The 20,492-nt window shown below is 30.1% G+C and overlaps 1 protein-coding gene across 2 annotated transcripts; it reads left to right on the top strand.

Moving 5' to 3' along the window:
- Positions 1-272: 272 nt before the first annotated feature.
- Positions 273-7,083, top strand: LOC120074064 (heparanase-like protein 2). Of its 2 annotated transcripts, none has more exons than XM_039027059.2 (11): positions 273-432; positions 4,137-4,204; positions 4,293-4,521; positions 4,617-4,653; positions 4,747-4,933; positions 5,131-5,279; positions 5,381-5,617; positions 5,724-5,913; positions 6,007-6,132; positions 6,368-6,467; positions 6,565-7,083. In XM_039027059.2, the coding sequence occupies exons 3-11, from the start codon at positions 4,309-4,311 to the stop codon at positions 6,871-6,873; spliced, it is 1,548 nt and encodes a 515-aa protein (XP_038882987.2). In that variant the 5' UTR covers positions 273-432; positions 4,137-4,204; positions 4,293-4,308; the 3' UTR covers positions 6,874-7,083. The 2 variants fall into 2 exon arrangements, with proteins under 2 accessions (XP_038882987.2, XP_038882980.2); XM_039027052.2 differs by having other exon boundaries at positions 293-432; positions 5,995-6,132.
- Positions 7,084-20,492: the final 13,409 nt, after the last annotated feature.

Here is a 20,492-nt window from a genome sequence, read left to right as displayed (position 1 = left end):
TTTAAAAAAATTATTAAAAAATATTTTTTTTATGAGGATAGAAAAATGGGAACATGGACTTAGATCGGTCGTCCTTGATCCCATAATTGAGACCCATTTTCAATCCTCATATGATCATTTAATGCTTTCTTTGAAAAAGCAAACCTTAATAGTGACATCTCATTCTCCCAAGTCCCCCAACTTTGGTTTCTTCTCTCATTCTCCCATGCTCCGATGCTCCCATGCTCCCTCTCCCTCTCTATTTATTCCTCATCTTCTTTTAAGATTCAAACATCCAACCCAACACCACCCACGTCGCCACCGCACCACTTCAGCAACCACCGATCCACCACGTCCATCGTCCGCCACGCTTGTCACTCGTTCGTGTAGACGTTACTCAACCTATTTACAACTTTCGCCACCTTACCAAAAACATGCTCTCTTTTATTAGAGGTAAGTTTGTAACTTTGATACATAAAATCTAACCTTTTTTTTCCTTTAGTTAAATTGTAAATTTGGTCACTATAATTTTGAAATAAATAAATTCTCATGAGAAAAGAAAAAAAAAAAAAAAAAAAAAAAAAAACTCAACGTTGATATTTGAATGCATTTCATAAATCTGATTGGACCCATAATTTTCCACCATTGGGGCTGAAAAGGATGTGTATCGGCTTTGATTTTGAGTTAATGAGAAAAGCCATTATTGTTGTTGTTATATGGTGAGGGGAAAAAACGGCAGAATTTGAAGTGTATATAAACCATTTTTCTCTAAATTTTCTTGAGGGTTATTTTAGGCTTTTGGAGTTCTTTATTTATTTATTTATTTTCGGATATCTCATCTTCTCAATACATCAATACATAAAGGTAAGTATATATTTTACAATCATTTAATTTTTTTTCAACCCAAACTTTGGATTTATATTTGTTTGAAACTACTATAATATTTTTTGGCAGGACTTTGATTCCAACAATGGATTTTATTCCAATAATTTATAGTCAAAATGTTACCATAGATAGAATTGTGGTTGATGGAGCCACCACAATAGCACAAACATATGATAATTATATTTGTATGACTTGATCTAGCCTTTCAATGGGTGCCCCCAAATGCTTTGTGGATGACAATGCTTCAATACTTGGCGAGAATTTTGGCATATATCTATTAAAAAGACATATATAGTATTTTGTTTTTATTTATTTATTAATTAATTTTTTTCTTTTACAATAACTTGTCTCTTCCTACACTTACTAAGGCGGTGCATGGTATGACCTTTAAAAAAAATCTTTTTATAATAATGGATTTTATAGCAAAATTAATGTAAAATCCAATTCACTAATTTATTGGATATGATGATTATTAACTTTCAAGACTCTTATAATTAAAGTTGGAGAGGTTCTTTGCGAAACAAATTAGATTTATGATATCGGAAGTTTCGAGGACAATATTTGTTCTCCATTTGTAATAGACAACATTGCATTGTTTCAAATTACTAAGCGATGTTTGTATGAAAAGGTCGGATGATTTGAATCAATTTTTTAATATGATAGATTATGTTATAATATTATTTTTCTTTCCTACATCCTAGATTGCTCTATTTTTTCAAAAAAAATTTGTTATGTAGTTCAAGGTGTAGTTAAAGATGCTCGAAAGTATTTTGCATACTTAAAAGAAGTGTTTTTTCTTGATAAACATACAACGCAATAGTGAACTTTGGTTTGAATGCCCTCTTGGGAAGACACCCTACTACAATATGAAAGCGAAAGAAGGAGATTGAAACTATAATAATACATCTGCACTTATTCAATACATAGTTGAGAAGAATTATCAAAACAATTCATGAGAGTTTGGTAAATTGAATAATATACTAATTAAGCAATTAATCTCCCTCTTGTTTAAGTAATATATAACTTAAGTGTTATATATATCAAAACACATATATATATGTAAGTATGTATGCATATATGTATATTGTGACGACTAATGAAATGGTTGGCTATAATAGTATTGGGGCAATTATTACTGTTGCACAATATGCAAAAGATTTGATCAAGCTTATGGAAATTGTTGATCGTTTGTACAACTTCCAACAAAAGTCTTTGATTGTAGCACCTAGTACATTTTTTCATGCCTCATCGTATGAAGATCTTGTTAATGAAACATATCCTAGTGTTGTCAATGTTCCGTTTGGAGTTCAGAACGTCGATCATCGAAAAAGTCATCGACATTCTGTTCTCCAATTTTTCCAACAAAATCGTTAAGAACGTCGACAACAATTTTTCCATTTTTTCCAATTTTGTGTTGGTTTAGCTATGCTATTTTGGCTATATCTTATTAAATTATTATTTTACTAATATATTTTGACACGTATAGGCATACCACTTGGAAATGCACTTGTGAAAACAATAATAGGTTTCTTTTTTTTTTTTGTTTTGCTATTTTTTTTTAGATGGATATAGGGACAAAATTTCTGAATACCAAAAAGTTTGTTAAATTGTAAATTTGGTTCCTATGGTTTAAAGAAAGTTAGAATTTTGTCCAAATAGTTTGTAATTAGTACTTGTTCTCTGTAGTTTGATAAAAGTTTAATAAATAGCCCGATGATAGAGATTACTTATGAGGTTTTATCAAATTCATAAGGACTAAATTCTAACTTTTTCAAAACTATAAGAACTAAATTTACAACTTAACCAAAAAGTCATGCGTTACATCTAATACCAGAGTCAGAGAGCATGCTTATCCTAAAACACAACAAACAAATAAACAAACAACCAAAAGGAGCATATTTTTGTTGATGGGTTCATAACAAAAAGGTTACATCTAGGTGATCTAGTAGTAGGGGTGATAGTCAGTTCAATTTTTTCGATTTTGGGGTTAGCCAAAAGTCAAACCAAACCAATCGATTTTATAAAGAATGGATCTGAATAATGTCCAATCAATAACAAAACCAATTGATTGACTTTTATTTGGCTCAGTTTATTATCGGTTTTGTTCTCAATTTTTTGCATTTTATTTTTTTCCATATGTTAATATTTGTTAAAAAAAATTAAAATTTAATATATATTTTTTTAAAAGGACGTTGAAATTTAAACAATTTAAAATAATAAGATGTTTGTGTAAAGGTTTAAAATATATCATTTTGGTTATGCATTTTAAAGTTTATTCAATTTTAATCCATGTATTTTTAAATATATAAAGATTAATATTGAACATTTGAATGTATAGAAATTAAAACTAAACAAATTTAAAATTATACATGAACCAAAATGATATTTTAAACTTATTAAAAAGTGACTCAATGTTACTTGTTACTACGTAGAAAACAAAATGGGAAAATATTTGGCCAAAGACAACCCTCTCTAAATTGCTAAAACTAAAAACAAATATCAAAAAATCATATTTATATTAAAAATTGTTTATAAAACAATTAAATATAAATGGCTCAAAATAAGGAACTTTGAAAGGAAAATCCATACAGAATTTAGTTGAATGAGATATTTTGAATTTAATGAAATTTCTATCAATAAAATTTATATAAAGAAAAACTTGAAAATCATTAAATTAAATGAAAGAAATTATATCAATTAAAATCTGCATTAAACACCAAAAAAATGTAGCTCAATTGACATAATATTCGTACTATCAATCTTATGATCTGAGGTTTAATTTATTCACTTCACACTTTAATTACAATATTATTTTTTAACCGAAGATTAAAATTACATTAGAAATTTAAGTAAAAATCTAAATATGAAAAAATTTTAAATTGTGGATATTTTTTAAATTAAGTTTGTATATTAGCTTTTATGGCTAAATTTCTCAAAGAAAAACCATACAATTAAGTGATGTTTGAAATTTGAATGCATTTCAAAATCAAATTTCAAACTTATGGAGAGAAAATATATATATATATATATATATATATATATATATATATAACTTAAGGGTCATATTTCATAATTAAATTTATAATTATGAAATAAATTTTCAGTGTTGAAATTATTTGAAGAAGAAATCAAAACCATCGTTATTATTGTTGTTATATGGTGGGAAAAAAACAGAATAATTTGAAGCATATATAAACCCTTCTCCTCCAAATTGTTTTCACCACCATTTCCAATTCTTTCTAATTATAACAATCTCTTGTGAGTTTTTTCAGGCTTCTCGAGTTCTTTATTATAATTTTTTTTTTCCTGAAACCTCATCGTATTTTCATCAATACAAAAGGTAAATATACATATATTTTTTACAATGGTTTGATTTAAACTTTGGATCTATATATATTTTAAAATAATTTTTATACTTTTTTTGGTAGGAATTTGATTCAAACAATGGAAAGGCAGGATTTTTGGATATTTTTGCTTGCTTTTATTCCAATAATTTATGGTCAAAATGTTACAATGGGTAGAATTGTGGTTGATGGAACTACAACAATAGCACAAACAGATGAGAATTATATTTGTATGACTATTGACTATTGGCCTTTCAATGAGTGCTCTAAAATTCCTTGTATTTGGGATGGCAATGCATCTGTGCTCAATTTGGTGAGAATTTTAGCATATTTGTTATAAAAAAATAAAATATAGATTTGTGTTGTTGTATTTTATTTTTATTAATAATTTTTTATTTCTTTTTCAAGAACTTGTCTCTTCCTACACTTACTAAGGCTGTGCAAGGTATGATTTTTTTAACCCCTTCACAATAATGAAGGTTATAGCAAAAATAATATAATCGAATCTACTAAATATGTTGGATATGATGTTTATTAGCTTTCAAGACTCTTAGGATTCGAGTAGGAGGTTCTTTGCAAGACAAATTGATTTATGATATTGGGAGCTTCAAGGGTATTAATTGTCCTCAATTTGTAAGGGATGAAATTGGAATGTTTAAAATTACCGAAGGATGTTTGTCTATGGAAAGGTGGGATGATTTGAATCAGTTTTTCAACAAGACAGGGTATGTATTAGTATCTTCTTCACCCTCTCAAAAATAATTGTGCATTTGTATCATGGTTCAATTACTGCAATTTATCATATGACAAACTCCTTTTTTATATTTTTTACTTTTTCTTATTATGTGATTTAAAATGTAGTTCAGAATACACGCAAGTATTTTACATACTTAAAAATGTATTTTTCTTTATAAATATATAGGGCAATAGTGACTTTTGGCTTGAATGCCCTCTTGGGAAGGCACCCCACAATAGGAATGTACTGGGGAGGAGATTGGAACTACACCAATGCAGAGGCACTTATTCAATACACTGTTGAAAAGAATTATCAAATAAATTCATGGGAGTTTGGTAAGTTAAATAATATACTAAGAAATTAATTTCTCTCTTGTTTGAGTAATATATAACTTTTATATATATATATATATATATATATATATATACTATGACAGGTAATGAAATGGTTGGTCACAATAGTATTGGGGCAAATATTACTGCTGCACAATATGCAAAAGATTTGATCAAGCTTAGGGAAATCATTGATCGTTTGTACAACAACTCCCAACAAAAGCCTTTAATTGTAGCACCTAGTGCATTTTTTGATGCCTCATGGTATGAAGATCTTGTTAATAAAACAGGCTCCAACATCATCGATGTTCTCACTCATCATATATACAACATGGGTGCAGGTTCGTTAGTTATTTCATATTCGAGTGTCTCTAGAGTTGTATCAATAATATGTTTTATTACACTATTTATATATAAACTATTAACGAACTATTTGTATGATTTCAGGGGATGACCCTAAGATAATTTATAGGTTTGTAGATCCAAACTATCTCAGTCAAGAATCAAGTGTATTTCAACAACTTGAGAATATAGTTCAAAACCATGCTCCTTGGTCTGTTGCTTGGGTTGGAGAAGCTGGTGGATCCTATCATGGTGGAAGTCCTTATATTTCTAATACATTTATTGATGGTTTCTGGTAATTTATTTTATTTTATTTTATTTTATTTATGGTGTATTTTTGCACAATTGTTTTTCACTATTCCAATAATTTGAATAGTGAATTCAATAGGTACTTAGATCAACTTGCAATGGCTGCTTCGTACAATACCAAAGTATATTGTAGACAGACTTTGGTTGGTGGATTTTATGGTGTTCTCTTACCCCATACTTTAGCCCCTTCGCCAGATTACTATGGGTAAGGCCCATAACATAATTTCTCATTTTTTTTTTCCAAAGTAGGGTGTTTAACTCAAAGAGCTTGAGTAGGAGAGTGGAGTTGTGAAATATAGGTCTCACAATTAAAAAAGAAAAATCAATCTTATGTTGGCTCCTGCGACTTCATAACTCTTCAAGTTTTACGATTCCAGTATTTGTCCTAAACACTCGTGAAAGTATTTTTCTAATTTGGTGTATTTTGTTTATTTTTTTAGGGCATTTCTCTTTCACCAACTTATGGGTCCTGGTGTTCTCAAAGTTGACAATAATGTCTCTTCCTATTTGCGTACTTATGCTCATTGCACCAAAGGAAGAGTAAGAAGCTTATTGATTGTTATTTTTTGGTAACATTTTGAATATATTGATTAGATTTATTACCATATTGAACTAAATTGATCATTTTATATTGTAGACTGGTGTAAGCATGCTATTCATTAATCTAAGCAACCAAACAGAGTTCACAATTGAGATTGAAAAGAACATGAACATGAGGTTGCCTAACAAGCCAGTTCAAAGGGAGGAATATCATTTAACTCCATCTAATGGCTTACTTAGAAGTTCCACAGTACTTTTGAATGGAAATTTATTGGAGACTACGGAAGAGGGAGATTTGCCAAGTCTTATGCCTATTTATCGTGATAGTAACTCTTCTATATCTATTGCTAATTGGTCCATTGTTTTTGTTGTCATCCCTGATTTTGAAGCCTCGGCTTGTAAATGAATTTTTCTTTTTTTAATTAGGTCCATTGGTTTCCATTTTAGTTACTCTTATTCTCGGATTTTAGGGTCTTGTAAGCAATAATTGTTTTGTAGTGTGAGCCTTAGAAGAAGCTTATGTTTTTATGTGTTTGAAATAAACGTGAATGAAAATATGTTTATGGAATTCAATATTAAAATGAAAATATGTTTATGGAATTCAATATTAACACCATTTTTTCCTTTCTTCTCAAACATGTGTTTGTGAGTGATTTCGAATAGATAAAAATGATTCCACCTATTTCAAATATGTCATTGTATTAAAATTGCAAGTAGAAATTGAGCTACACGACTCTTCCTACTCTATACTACAACAGTCAACAACTAACATTGCTCATTAAAATTAACTTGTTATACTTCTTAAAGTTGGTCAATATCTTGACTATTAAGTTGTGTTTGAATTGATTACATATAAGTGATTATTTTGAAATTTTGCATTGGGCCGACTGGGCTTAGGCACCAACGTGAAATTTCTTTTTAGCCATCTAAGTTAAAAAAAATAAAAATAAATAAAAATAAATAAATAAATTGCAATAGATGGCTAAAGAGAAAGTCAAATGACCAACGTGAATTTAGGATGGATTAGTTTCGTCCCCGTTTTTCCTATTTTACCCCTTACAAAACCCTACTAAATTTGAATTTAATTTTTCAAATATATTCCACCCTATATTATTTAATCTAAAATAAACATATAGACCATCCAAATCCTTATATAATTGATTAGAGGTGTTCAAAAAATACGAAGATTCAAAAAACCTTGTCAACTTATTTGAGTTAGATTGAGTTCAAATAAATGAAAATTTTATGGGTTAAATTGGTTTATGGGTTCACCTAAAATAACTCAAATCAACCCACCAACCCAAACTTATTATAAATTTAAGAAAGTATGTTATTTTTATTTATAATACAATTAGTTTTACATATATTTATTTTTGTTTTGTTTTATTTCATGATTATTTTAGTTAATTTATTCTCTAATAATCTAATAAAATAATTTACCGACACAAGATGTGGGATAGAAATTGTTTTGAATTTCTGCCAACGTATATTTATGTGGATAGAAGTTTTCAATATTTTCCGACACAAGATGCGTGAGCCGATACTTTCTGTCCTCACAAGAAATACACATCTAAAGCTTTGGTGGAGTTCCTTTTTTTCTAATCACACTTTTTGTCATGCATAAAACCTTGTAATGTTTAGGTAAGTGTTTCCAGCAAACCATAAAGCTGTCGAGATTCTCGATTTGATTAAATAATTGTTTCGTTTCCTACTTTAATTCTATAGTATTAAGGTAGAAATGGATCGATCCTCAGAGAGCCGGTCAATTTTCATACTAAGTTACTTGTTGTGAGTAGCTAGAGGGGTTTTGATGAGTTGGTTTCGGTTGCGAGAAATTTGATTAAAAACTGTAACGATTGAACACAAATTTGATGTGGAGTAAACTAAACTATCAATGAGACAAAGCCTAGCTCATGTAGATTGAGTTTATTCCTAATTTGCTACTCAATTATTGATTAATCAAAAAGTGCCTTGCAATTTAATCGGTTTTTAACTTAGCCAATAACTTCTGAAGTCCAATTAATCAAATTAATTCTTACGTCTAGGAAGCCTCCTAAACATGCAAACTAATTAGCATTAAGGTTTAGGGCAATTCCTAAGACGAACAAAATAACTAGGAACAACCCAATTAAGTATTTGATGCGGATTTTTCCTAAGCTAGATAGAAGAATGCTATTCGATTGGAAAAGCCAAATCAATATGCAACTCTAACTTAACTTTCATTACTTGGCTATCTAAAAACCTAACAATTACGGATTAAGTATAAACTTATAACTGAGAATTAAACATATTTGACTACTTTGTCAGATTATCTCAAACATATTCAATCAATTAAATAAATGCAAAGACAAGATTCAACAAACAATTAAAATTTCAAGACAACAAATCTTCATAATCTCATGAGATAACAAATCAAGTTATAAATCCTAAATCTCAAGCTAGAGAATAGTACCTTAGCCTTGGTACATGTTAGAATCAACAAGATAATGGTCTAGAGAGGTCTCATTTGAGTAAGGAAAAAGAAATTTAGAGAGAATGTCAAAAAGAAAGGGAGAATTATGCTCAAAATCGTGTATGTCAAGTGTGGATGACTAGGCCAGTTTAAATAATTCTTCTCACAGGGTTGCAACACTTAGGTCGAGCGTTGCAATACTGGGCCCAGCTCATTCAATCACAGGCATGAAGGGATTGTAACTCCCTACAGCGGAAGAAATTGGACGCATTAGTCTCTAAGTTTTCGTTTTACATAATGCAGAAAATTCAGAGTGACGGAGACAATGAAAAAACATAAACTTAAGTATGCTTTCTACATTGAAGATTAAAGAGGAAGGGATTAAGAAGTCACTTACCCATTAAAGACCAATTCTTCAGGTTCCTCTCCAATTCGCATCGTCTTCTCCCAATCCCACAAACGTCACAACCAAACACTACCACAGGGTCTTCACCGTTATTCTCAAGGACAGAAACCGTGTAGAGTTGTGGACTTGCACATAAGTTTGGCAGGAGGGAAGGAGAAGAGAATTGAAAAAAAATTCTTCTCTGTAAACAATACGGAGAGAAGGAGAAGAACTAGAGAGAGTGAGAGGGAGAAAACTTTTTCTCTCCTCATTTGTTACGTGAGAGAAGGAGAGAATAAGGGGTGAGGGAGTTGTAACTCCCTCCCTTTTATTATATTTGAAATAATTAAATTCAAATTTTAAATTTGAATTTAATATATATATATATATATATATATTAACCACTTTAATATATATTTAAACTATATGTTATATCACATATAACATATAACCTATAGTTAATATTATATCACATATAACATAAACTATAGTTTATTGTTCTCTCAAATAACCTAAGGTATTAATATGAATCACATATAACATATAACCTACAGTTAATATTATATCACATATAACATAAACTATAGTTTATTGTTCTCTCAAATAACCTAAGGTATTAATATGAATCAAATTCATTTTAATTTTAGCTATAGTTTTTATATGAATCATATGATTCATATAAATAATAATTGAATCATATTCAAATTATAACACCTCTCAATAAAATATATACATTTAATATGAATCATATTCATATTAATTTTAACATATAATTCCTATATGAATCATACTCATATAATTAATATTTGAATCATATTCAAATATTTATTTCTCTCATAAAACTATATAAATTTAATATGAATCATATTCACATTAAATTATAACATATAGTTTTTATATGAATCATATTCATATCGTTAATATTTTAATCATATTCAAATATTTATTTATCTCATAAAATTATATTTAAACTTAATATGAATCATATGTACATTAAATTTTAACATATAGTTTTTATATGAATCATATTTATATAATTAATATTTGAATCATATTCAAATATTTATTTCTCTCATAAAAATTGTATCAACATACATCATATTATATAATGTATCAGCATATGTTATTTAATTGTATCTTATACAATTAATTCTCTTTAATTAATTTGAACAATTCAAATCACACCAGAATTAATTTGAATCTCATAAGTCTTCATTGAGTGAACGAGGAGGCCTTATAAACCTATAGATTGAAGCTCCAATGATACGAGATTAATTGATTAAACTCTTTTAATCAAATTAATCAACATTTATTAACTATCGGTCACTCCACTAAAGACCGACAACTGAACTCTTTTCATTATAGATATATTTATGTGTACATTAGATATAACCAATCAATAGTGCGTTGACCCTTTACAAATCGCTCGTAAGTACAGCTGGGTCAAATTATCGTTTTATGCTTGTAGTTACATCTAATTTCTTAAGTTCCACTATTCCCTCTAATGAATAATTAGTCATAGTCCAACTATGACCAAACATCTCTCGGGCTAGGAGAGGGTGAGGTGCCTCATTGTTCAGGTCCTAGAATCAGTCCTTAAAGTAGAAAATTATTTTCTTACCCTAACTATAGGGAATGAGTGAATTCCTTCTTGTATAGTTGTGTTCCCAGCTCCTCAATCAGACGAATCCCTAAAATGGTAGGCTTATTGAGTCGGTAAATCTGGCCACTCTCACCCATACAAATCAAAGGATCACCCTCATAGGCTTGTTCATAATTCACTCAAGATTAAGGTCAAGTCACCTATGGTCATCTTGGTGAAATGTAAGTCTTTTCTAGCAACGATGTTATAAACAGAGACTTAATATTTTGTGGTCCGATCTTTATACATACTCTTTTGTATAAGATACTCTTGCTCACATGTCTCCACAAGAATGATCAGGACAGATCATTTATAGCATTTTACAACAATTGTAACAACTACAAAGCGGGCCATATTAGTAGTGTTACCAGGATTAGGCACCTAATCTTATCCATATACTACAGACCATTTAGGTTATCACTTAAACATAATCCACCTATATGTCTCCACATACATGTTTAAGTTACATCAGATAACCTTGGATCTTAGGTTAATGGATTATTGCACAAGTAATATAAAACTAATCAACCATTGATTCAACTAATATAAAACCATGAGGTTTTAGGGTATATACCCCAACAATCTCCCACTTGCACTAAAACCGAAAAAATATGAGCCAGCGAGACATGTATCCTAGGGCATACACTATACCCTACATGCTCTCCCATTTTCCTTAGCACACTAAAGACATGTCTCGTAGTTCTGGACGGTCTAGAAGATCCTTTCACACTTTAGTCTAGAGAATCCTTTTGTAACGACCCAAATTTGAACTCATACAGGAAATTAAATGTCAAATAATAAGCAGGACGAAATTTTATTTAAAGGGGTGGAAATTTAGAAGAAAAAAATAATAATAATAATAATGAATAATTGGAAATTGAAAATTTATTGGATTAATTGGAAATTTATTCATTATCCAAAAATAATGAATAAGGGAGCAGAATTAGGGAGGATTAATTGAAGTTAGACGCTAGCTAATTCAGAAGACAACGGGCAGTAGATAACTTTTGTTTGGACACTACTCATTGGAAGAATTAGAGGTGAATTAATTGCCCATATACTCTTAAAATTTGAAAAAGAGGAAGTGGAATCCACAAGCCGTGAAGGCAACCACGCGTGAAAACTAGCGAGATTGAAGGAAAATTGGAGAGAGCGAGAATTGCAGCGAGAAAACTGGAGAGAGCGAGATTCTAAGAACAAAGAGAACGAGATTTAGACAGAAGCGTGGATTATGCATTGAATTTGGCCACAATCTTCTAGATTATACATAGAAAAACCCTAAAATTGAATACAAACAAAGAATGATGACGTAAGGGCAAACGTTAGCCAAGATTAGGTGTCTTATTGAGAGGAATCCTTAAACCCTAAGTAATTTTAAAGAAGCCACCTGTAGGATGATTGTCACACTGAGAAGAGCTGAAAACTACTATAAATAAGACCCTTTGCTGAAGATTTAACCCATTCTCAAACAAATCTCAGTAACAAAGAATCGTGTGAAAGAGTAAGTGTGAGTGAGGAAGTTCTTTGAGGCTAAAAGAGAAAAGCTCGGGTAAGGTGCTGCCCAAATTTCTTCCCAAATTTCCTTCTAGTTTAAAAAGGGAAAGCTCTACTGATCAATCATAAAGAATAATAAAGAATAATTAGATCACAGTCAAGGTAAGTAGTTTATCTCACCTTCTCTTTAAGTGTTCTATGGAAGTATACCTTTATTATGTTGCATGATTATGTTAATTGTTATATTGCATTACATGTTTAAAATACATTTCTCTACAAAACGACCCCATGCATTATGTATGATCACGATTACGTTAAAATCAAGTTTTAATTAGGTGTAAGTTATGCTTCCAATCTAATCTTACGTTTATGTTAATGGATGATGTTAGATGCGACTCTGGCCCTACTGACTGTATGACCCGTTAATCATCAGATGGGTTAGTTTCCACTTAAGTCCTCATCTTCCTATCAGGGCAGAGAAATTTATGCTTCCAGGACTGGCAAGGCATGTATAGTTGCAACCCTCCAGGCCTAATCTTACGTTATGTTTATGTTAGGGACTAGCAGGGTATGTATGGTTGCACCCCTCTAGTCCAATATTACGTTTATGCTAATGGTTGATGTTGGATACGACTCTGGCCTTACTGACTGCATGACCCGCTAATCATCAGATGGGTTAGTTTTCGCTTAGGTCCTCATCTTCCTATCAGGGCGGAGAGATTTATGTTGGAAGCATAACCGACCACCACATGTTATTATACGTTTTCGGTCCCAACCATATGTTTTCATGATATGGTGCTTGTGATTGTGCATTTAGTCACTACCCTACGTGAGAACTACTTACTGGATATATTATATACTCATCCTATATTTTTACAAACTTTGTAGGTAAGGATACAGCGTAGATGGCAAAATTGGACGTCGCTCAAATGGCCAACCATCAAACTCACTATTATAGGCATATGCATTTTGTACCACCACGCTATTGTTTTATGGATCCTGGTGTTTTGATAAATCAACTTTTCATATAGTTTTTTTTATCTAATTAATAAAATTTAGATATGTTCTTTGAAATTTTCACCAGAACTCATCTTATGATAGAAAAGTCTAAGTATGCATGTCGTAGCGGTCGGATCATAATGTGTAAGGATCCGGTCATTACACCTTTTATATAATACAAATAGTTATATCAATATGTCAATAAGAATCATCTGTTCACCAACGAGATGTACTCACATTCCATGTTATTCCTTCCACTAGGTACTTACATATGTTCTCCAACTTAATCATTGAATCACGTTATCGCATAAAGTGAATAGATTAAGTTATATCTGAAACAGTTTTCAAATATCTCAAGATACATTGAACATAGGCAAATTATTGCTTCACAAGCAAAATACTGCCTTTCAGTCTAATAGACACCATCTAGGATAAACACATGGAATTCTCTAAATCCTATATGAAACAGTGTAACTCGTAAAATAATAAATCTTAAACTATATACACTGAAGTTTCATTATTCGTAAATTTTAATTTTCAACGCACAATGGTCATACCATCGAATTCCCCGATTAAACCAACAAATTGTATACTAAATGTTAATAAAGTCTCATCTAAAATTGATATGCTCTCAACATTTGAGGTGTCTTAGAAAACATTTTTCTTAGACATATCAACATCATTGTAGATTAGTACATTACAATTCCATCTTTAGCAATTGCATTGAACATAAAAAACTACTTCGTAAATGTAAGATGCATGAGACAAAATAAACAACATTTCCTAAACATCTGTATATGGACTTTTAATGTACAAAATTACTTCAAATCAACTATTTGAAATTGATTGAACAATTAAAACTTGTATATTGATTTTTACTTTATTCATAATGAGAAAATATCAATATAGAACAAATAAAATTCACATTTCATTTTCTTGTCTGTACAAGAATCTCATCATCGCTTAAAGTCATTGATTATGATACTATATCAAAAAATTTCTTGAAATTGTATGGACGCTTTGAACTCCTTTTTATAAAAGAAGGTATTCATTTTTACACATCTCAAAAAATTTCTTGAAATTGTATAGACGCTTTGAACTCCTTTTCATTAAAGAAACTATTCATTTTTACACATCTCACATGCAATAGCAAATGCACTAAGACTCTGCTGTAAAACTAGGTAAAAAATTGAATCATAGTCTATTTTCACCCAACAGTTCTAGCGTGGGTTTTCACCTAATGCAAGAGTCTTATTTTGAAGATCTATATCTCCAAATACTACAATTTCAAGTTTTCTTTTCGTAAACCCTTGCATATGCTATGAGGTAGACCCATCAATGAAAGTCTACAAAAAACTGAGTGAGATTAAGTACAATACTTCATGTCATAATTATGACTTTAATAAATTTTGTCAACTTCTTTCAATACTTGTCATCTAGTATGACAGCTTTGACTTCCAATAAGTCATAGCATAGGTTGAGTCATCACATGGCTCTCCCACTACTGAAAGATTCATAAGTACTCTCCCACTACTGAGAGATTTATAAGTTATCATTTTATCGTCTTATATGACAATAAAGTCTTCAGGTAAGCCTTATCGTAAAGATTGAGTTATCTCATAACTCTTCCACTACCATAAAAACTTATCTATTTGACAGTCAGAAATTGACGTTCAAATGAAACAAATGGTCAACAACACTTGTTAACTATTATGTGGTGTTACTTTAAATAAATTCATCAAGACAGTCTGCACCCTTCAACTTTTCAAATAAATCAGTATTTATCACACAAACACATCATTTTACTTTGGAAAGTCCAAAGGAATACTTAGGTATCTTTGAACATTACTTTCAGTAAGAGTTTGTTTTGACACAAGTGTCTCAACTTACCCAAAACCTGAAATGTCGTAAACAAATTTTATAATACTTCCATGATACAACATTATTTCACAAACATGTTGGCAAAAATAATGTTCAAAATAATGAAATTTATATCATATTACCTTAATGAGGTCAGACATCAGTGTAATTTAAGAACATTAGGACTTAGTTCAACAGAGAACTTAAAATGTACTAAGTTGAACAAGGCCATATTTTTCCTACACCAAAATGTCACACAAATTATACTGAATGCTCCAAGTTAGATCTCATCTCATCTTTCTCAATTGGGCTTAGTACGTAAAATATCCGGTACTAATTATGATCAAATCATAATGTCACAATACGTTTGCCAAAGTGATTTAATCTTTAGGCTAATTTCTTTTGAACATTTCAAAGTTAAATTGGATAGGATACATTTATTCATAAATACTCATCAATCATATTAATGGATTATCTGTGAAATGAGACTTATGCTTTCTAACATAGGACCACTTGGGTCAAAGAAAGAAAGTCGAACATTGGCTAGATAATCTTATCTAATAAGGTTTAATGACACACCTGCATGAGAAGCAAAGCTTTTGACAGGTAATAATAATTTAACTCTACCTCTTAGAGAATTACCCGTAACTGTCATTTCTAAAAATCAAAGTCATGTACCCTTCGGGAGAATAAAATTTGTCTTTATTTTCAAATTCATTAGTCCTTACACTCTCATAGTTGAGTAATAAATGTGTTAATCTTTAACAAAAAAAAATGTGTATATTTAATGTTGAACATATTTTCAAAATAACTTTTGAAAACATGTCTAATTACCAAAACTATTTATACGTTATGCAATATTTTAGTAATTTTCCTTAGAGGAATTGAATGTCTCTCATGGTGATAAAAGTACCATATTCAACATAAATAAACATCATTACATTTTAATGCACAAAAATGCATTTAATTAAAGTTGAACATGTTTTCAAAAACGACTTTTGAAAAAGCATATGTCTTATCACTAACTATTCATACACTATGAAATATTTAGTAATATATGAATAGTTAGTAATAAAACTTGGAGAAGTGGAATTTCTCTTATGGTGATAAAAGCATCATATTCAACAAAATTAAATAATATTTAATGCCTCCCACTACTTTAACTGAGATGAGCATCCTATTGCAAATTAGTAGAACTATTCCACTTATATAAGTATTCACCGAGATTTATAATGAAGAAAAATTCTGATAGTGAATCATTATTCAGCTATCAAGGTATGAATTTGTATTCTCCATCATGAACTTAGTATATTCAATTTACTTGTTCTCATTTTTCTTCTTTTTGAGTCATTTCCAAAATCCCTCAGTTACTGACATCCCAAACTAATTAAGAAACTTTTTTCTCATTGGCTCTAGTCATTATAATTTTCTTGGAACCTCGATGATACTTAACTTTGTAGATCATTTAGCTTCCCATGACTTCAACATACAACATGTTTTGTCGTACTTTTATCTAGACACATCATATGTTATGTAGATAATTACAATAAGTTATCACTGCATAGTTTATTTATGAACACATCATGAAAAGACAAAATTACACTGCTCTTTTGTGTTGATAAAAATTTAAATGTAATATATTCATCAAAATCTTTAACTTATATCGGTAATTAAAACTTATAGAGAAATAAACATAACTTTAAATTATATAAAATATGTTAATCGATTATATGCAATCTATTATCCATTCTAATTCAGCAACGGAATTTAAAGATGAACCCATGAATATGAATATGAATCTCATTCATATAAATGAAAAATTTATATTGCTATGATACTTCAGTGAGTGAGAATGAAAGCCACCAGGGTAGTCAATCATTCATTCACTGGATTGAGACATTCTCAACTAAATGTTACATCGGAATAACTTTTTATTCCTATAACATCTAGTTACCATATATTGGTCAAGAAACCATTAACTTACTTGACAATTTCTTGTAAGTGTAATCCTTCATTTTAGATTCTAGAGTTCCGCCCAATGAGCCAACCGTAGGAAAAAAATCGATTGGGGCAAAAACCAAAGACATCCTATCCATTTATGGAGTTTTGGTAAAATTTCATGCAAACACCATCCGTGGGGGACACAAGGAAAGGTGTCTCGAGGTCGAGCATGAAAGTTTACTACAAACCAATGAAGGAGACCGTGGGATGTGTTGACACAACTCCTTCACTCACTTACTATAAATACTCTCTCCATTCACCTTGGTATTGACCTATGAAAACACCTTCTGTAAGGGCACAAACAAAAGTGTCCGAGACCAAGCATAGATCTCACAGTGTAAACTATTTAGGGAGAAACATGAAAAAGAAATTGAAGTATCATATACATCATTTTCCTCCCATGGAGTGTTCTACAAATGAGGGTTCATAACTTAGGTAAATTAGGCTAATAAATTTATCTAAGTGAATTGTTAACTTGGCCCAATATAACAATTATATTGGTTAGTTTAACAACATTGATTCTTGTTTATTAAACACTTTAATAAATCTAAATCATTCATTGCATGCTTATAACATTATTGTCTAATTGATATTTTAGGTTGGTTCCCAGGTAGGGGTGTTCTATTTTCGTCAGCTTAAATACCCCAGCCTTAGACATAATCTTTCTTAGATAAAGGTCCCTTATAGGTAATTATGTTATAAATGTAATCTTTTATTTACTCCAAAAGATAAGGTATAGGTAAAATTAATTTTAAAACATTTTTTAAAAAAATTAACCAATATTTGCATGCAACTCTTGGTTATAGATTTTAATTTTAATTTCATTTAACTTATAAATATTATAAATTTTAATAAAACAATTAAAACGTAAGTCATGCATCTAATGACATACACAAAAATATAACAATTATATTTTTGAGGTAACGTCATGCTTCATACATTTTCATTTTCATTAAATAGAAATAATATAAATCTTATATTAAGACATTAATGAAAACCATATAGTAAACATACATTGCTTTAATATAATTCTTATATTAAAAATAATACATGCATACTATATAGAATGTCATCATATTTTATAACTATTATACACATGATGCATGAACATGTTTTTTATTAATAAAATATAACTCTTATGTTAATTAATAAAACTATATAAACATGTATTTAAATATCACTCTTATATTAAAATGCATTAGCATGCTTAACTTAATCATGCAGATATAATATAACTTTTATATTGAAATGATGTATGATTTTATATTTATCCTATGGTGGGATTTATACTATATGGCATATAATATGACATATAAATAATTAAAATCATACATGTATAATTAAATAAACAACAACATTGGACCGAATTTGGCATTCTAAACATTAATTAATTAATGAAAATATAATTAAATAGCAACATATACTACAGACCAATTAGGTTATCACGTAAACATGATCCACCTATATGTCTCCACATACATGTTTAAGTTACATCAGATAACATTGGATCTTAGGTTAATGGATTTATTGCACAAGTAATATAAAATTAATAAACCATTGATTCAACTAACACAAAACTATGAGGCTTTAGGGCATATACCCCAACAAGGCATGCGTGTTTTCTAGTCAAAGTACGTAGCATAGCTACGCTTGATGTAGCGTTGCAACATTCTGAGAATAGGTGCTCTCAGGTCTTCAACATAAGGCACTAGTGTAATATGAGCATCGTTATGCTACAGGTGATATTGATGCTTCTGCCTTTCAGCATAGAGGGACAGCGTAAAGGGAGCATCTCCCACAACACCACAATACTGCCTTCCAGCATAGTTCTATGCTCAGATGAGGGTTGCAACGCTCTCCCAGGGGCATTTTGCTATTTTTGAATACTCTTCCTTAGTTGATGCTACGAAACTCCAATTTTGTTCGTTTAAGTCTCATTTTAGCTCTAAATATCCATTGTGCCTCTTAGTTACTCAATATCTACAAAATAGAAAAATGAACATATAAAATTCCACAGACAAGCCCGAATTAAGCTAAGGATGATAGCACTTTTATGGTGCTATTAGTTTCACATTGTATATAGCAAAAGATTTTAGCTTGTTCTACATTGTACTTTTTAGTAAAAATCTAACAAAAATTTTAGTGCTAGGAAATTGAGGAGCACAACGGGAATATGGATATGGAGAAAATATAATATAATAATAACAATAAATATAATTTAAAATAAAAAACTAAAATCATGAAATAACTAAAGTTATAAAATTGGATAATAGAAAATTTAGTAGAATTTGAAGTAGATTTCTTACCAATGGGTGTGTGTTTTTAAGATCTACCAAATGCCACTATTTATAGGCAAAGTGGCAAGTAGGATGTGTACCTACATGGATATCTAACATGAATAACTACAAGGTACATAGACAATATGAAATGTGACACATGACTCTTGGGACACTAAGCAATGGACATCTATTTATTATTATAATATTCATAATACGCCCCCTTAAATGCTCATATATATATGAAATATGCCTTGTTAAAACCTTACTAGGAAATAATCAATGGGAAAAAACCCTAGTGAAAGAAAAAGAGTACATATTTCATATAATATATACTCCTAAAAGAATACAATTATATTTACTCCCCCTCATGAAAACATCACTTAAGATCTTTGAGTCGTCGCATTCCAATGTTGTGCACCAATTTTCAAAAGTTGGGGTTGGTAATGCGTTTGTAAATAAGTTTGCCAGGTTATCCTTCGAACAAATTTGTTATACAGTAATGTCGCCATTTTTTCAAGATCATAAGTGTAGAAAAGCTTCGGTGAAATATGCTTTGTATTATCTCCTTTGATTTGGGCTATGCAAGCTATGTTGTCTTCATATAATATCGTTGGAGGGTTTTTATTAGAAGACAAGTCACATGTTTCATGAATGTGTTGAGTAATTGATCTTAGTCATACAAATTCTCGACTAGCCTCGTGAACTGCAAGAATTTAAGCATGATTTAAGAATGTGGCCATTATAGTCTGTTTTACCGATCGCCATGATATTAACAATTCCTCCACATGTGAACAGATAACATGTTTGAGATCCAACTTTGTGTGGATTAGATAAATATCCAAAATCTGCATAACCAACTATATCAAAATTTGATTTATTTGAATAAAACAAACCCATATCAATTGTTCCTTGG

Source organism: Benincasa hispida, chromosome 1 (assembly GCF_027475165.1).
Source record: "Benincasa hispida cultivar pf3 chromosome 1, pf3_genome.v1.1, whole genome shotgun sequence".
Taxonomy (NCBI): Eukaryota; Viridiplantae; Streptophyta; class Magnoliopsida; order Cucurbitales; family Cucurbitaceae; genus Benincasa; species Benincasa hispida.
This window is presented reverse-complemented; position numbering and strand designations above follow the sequence as displayed.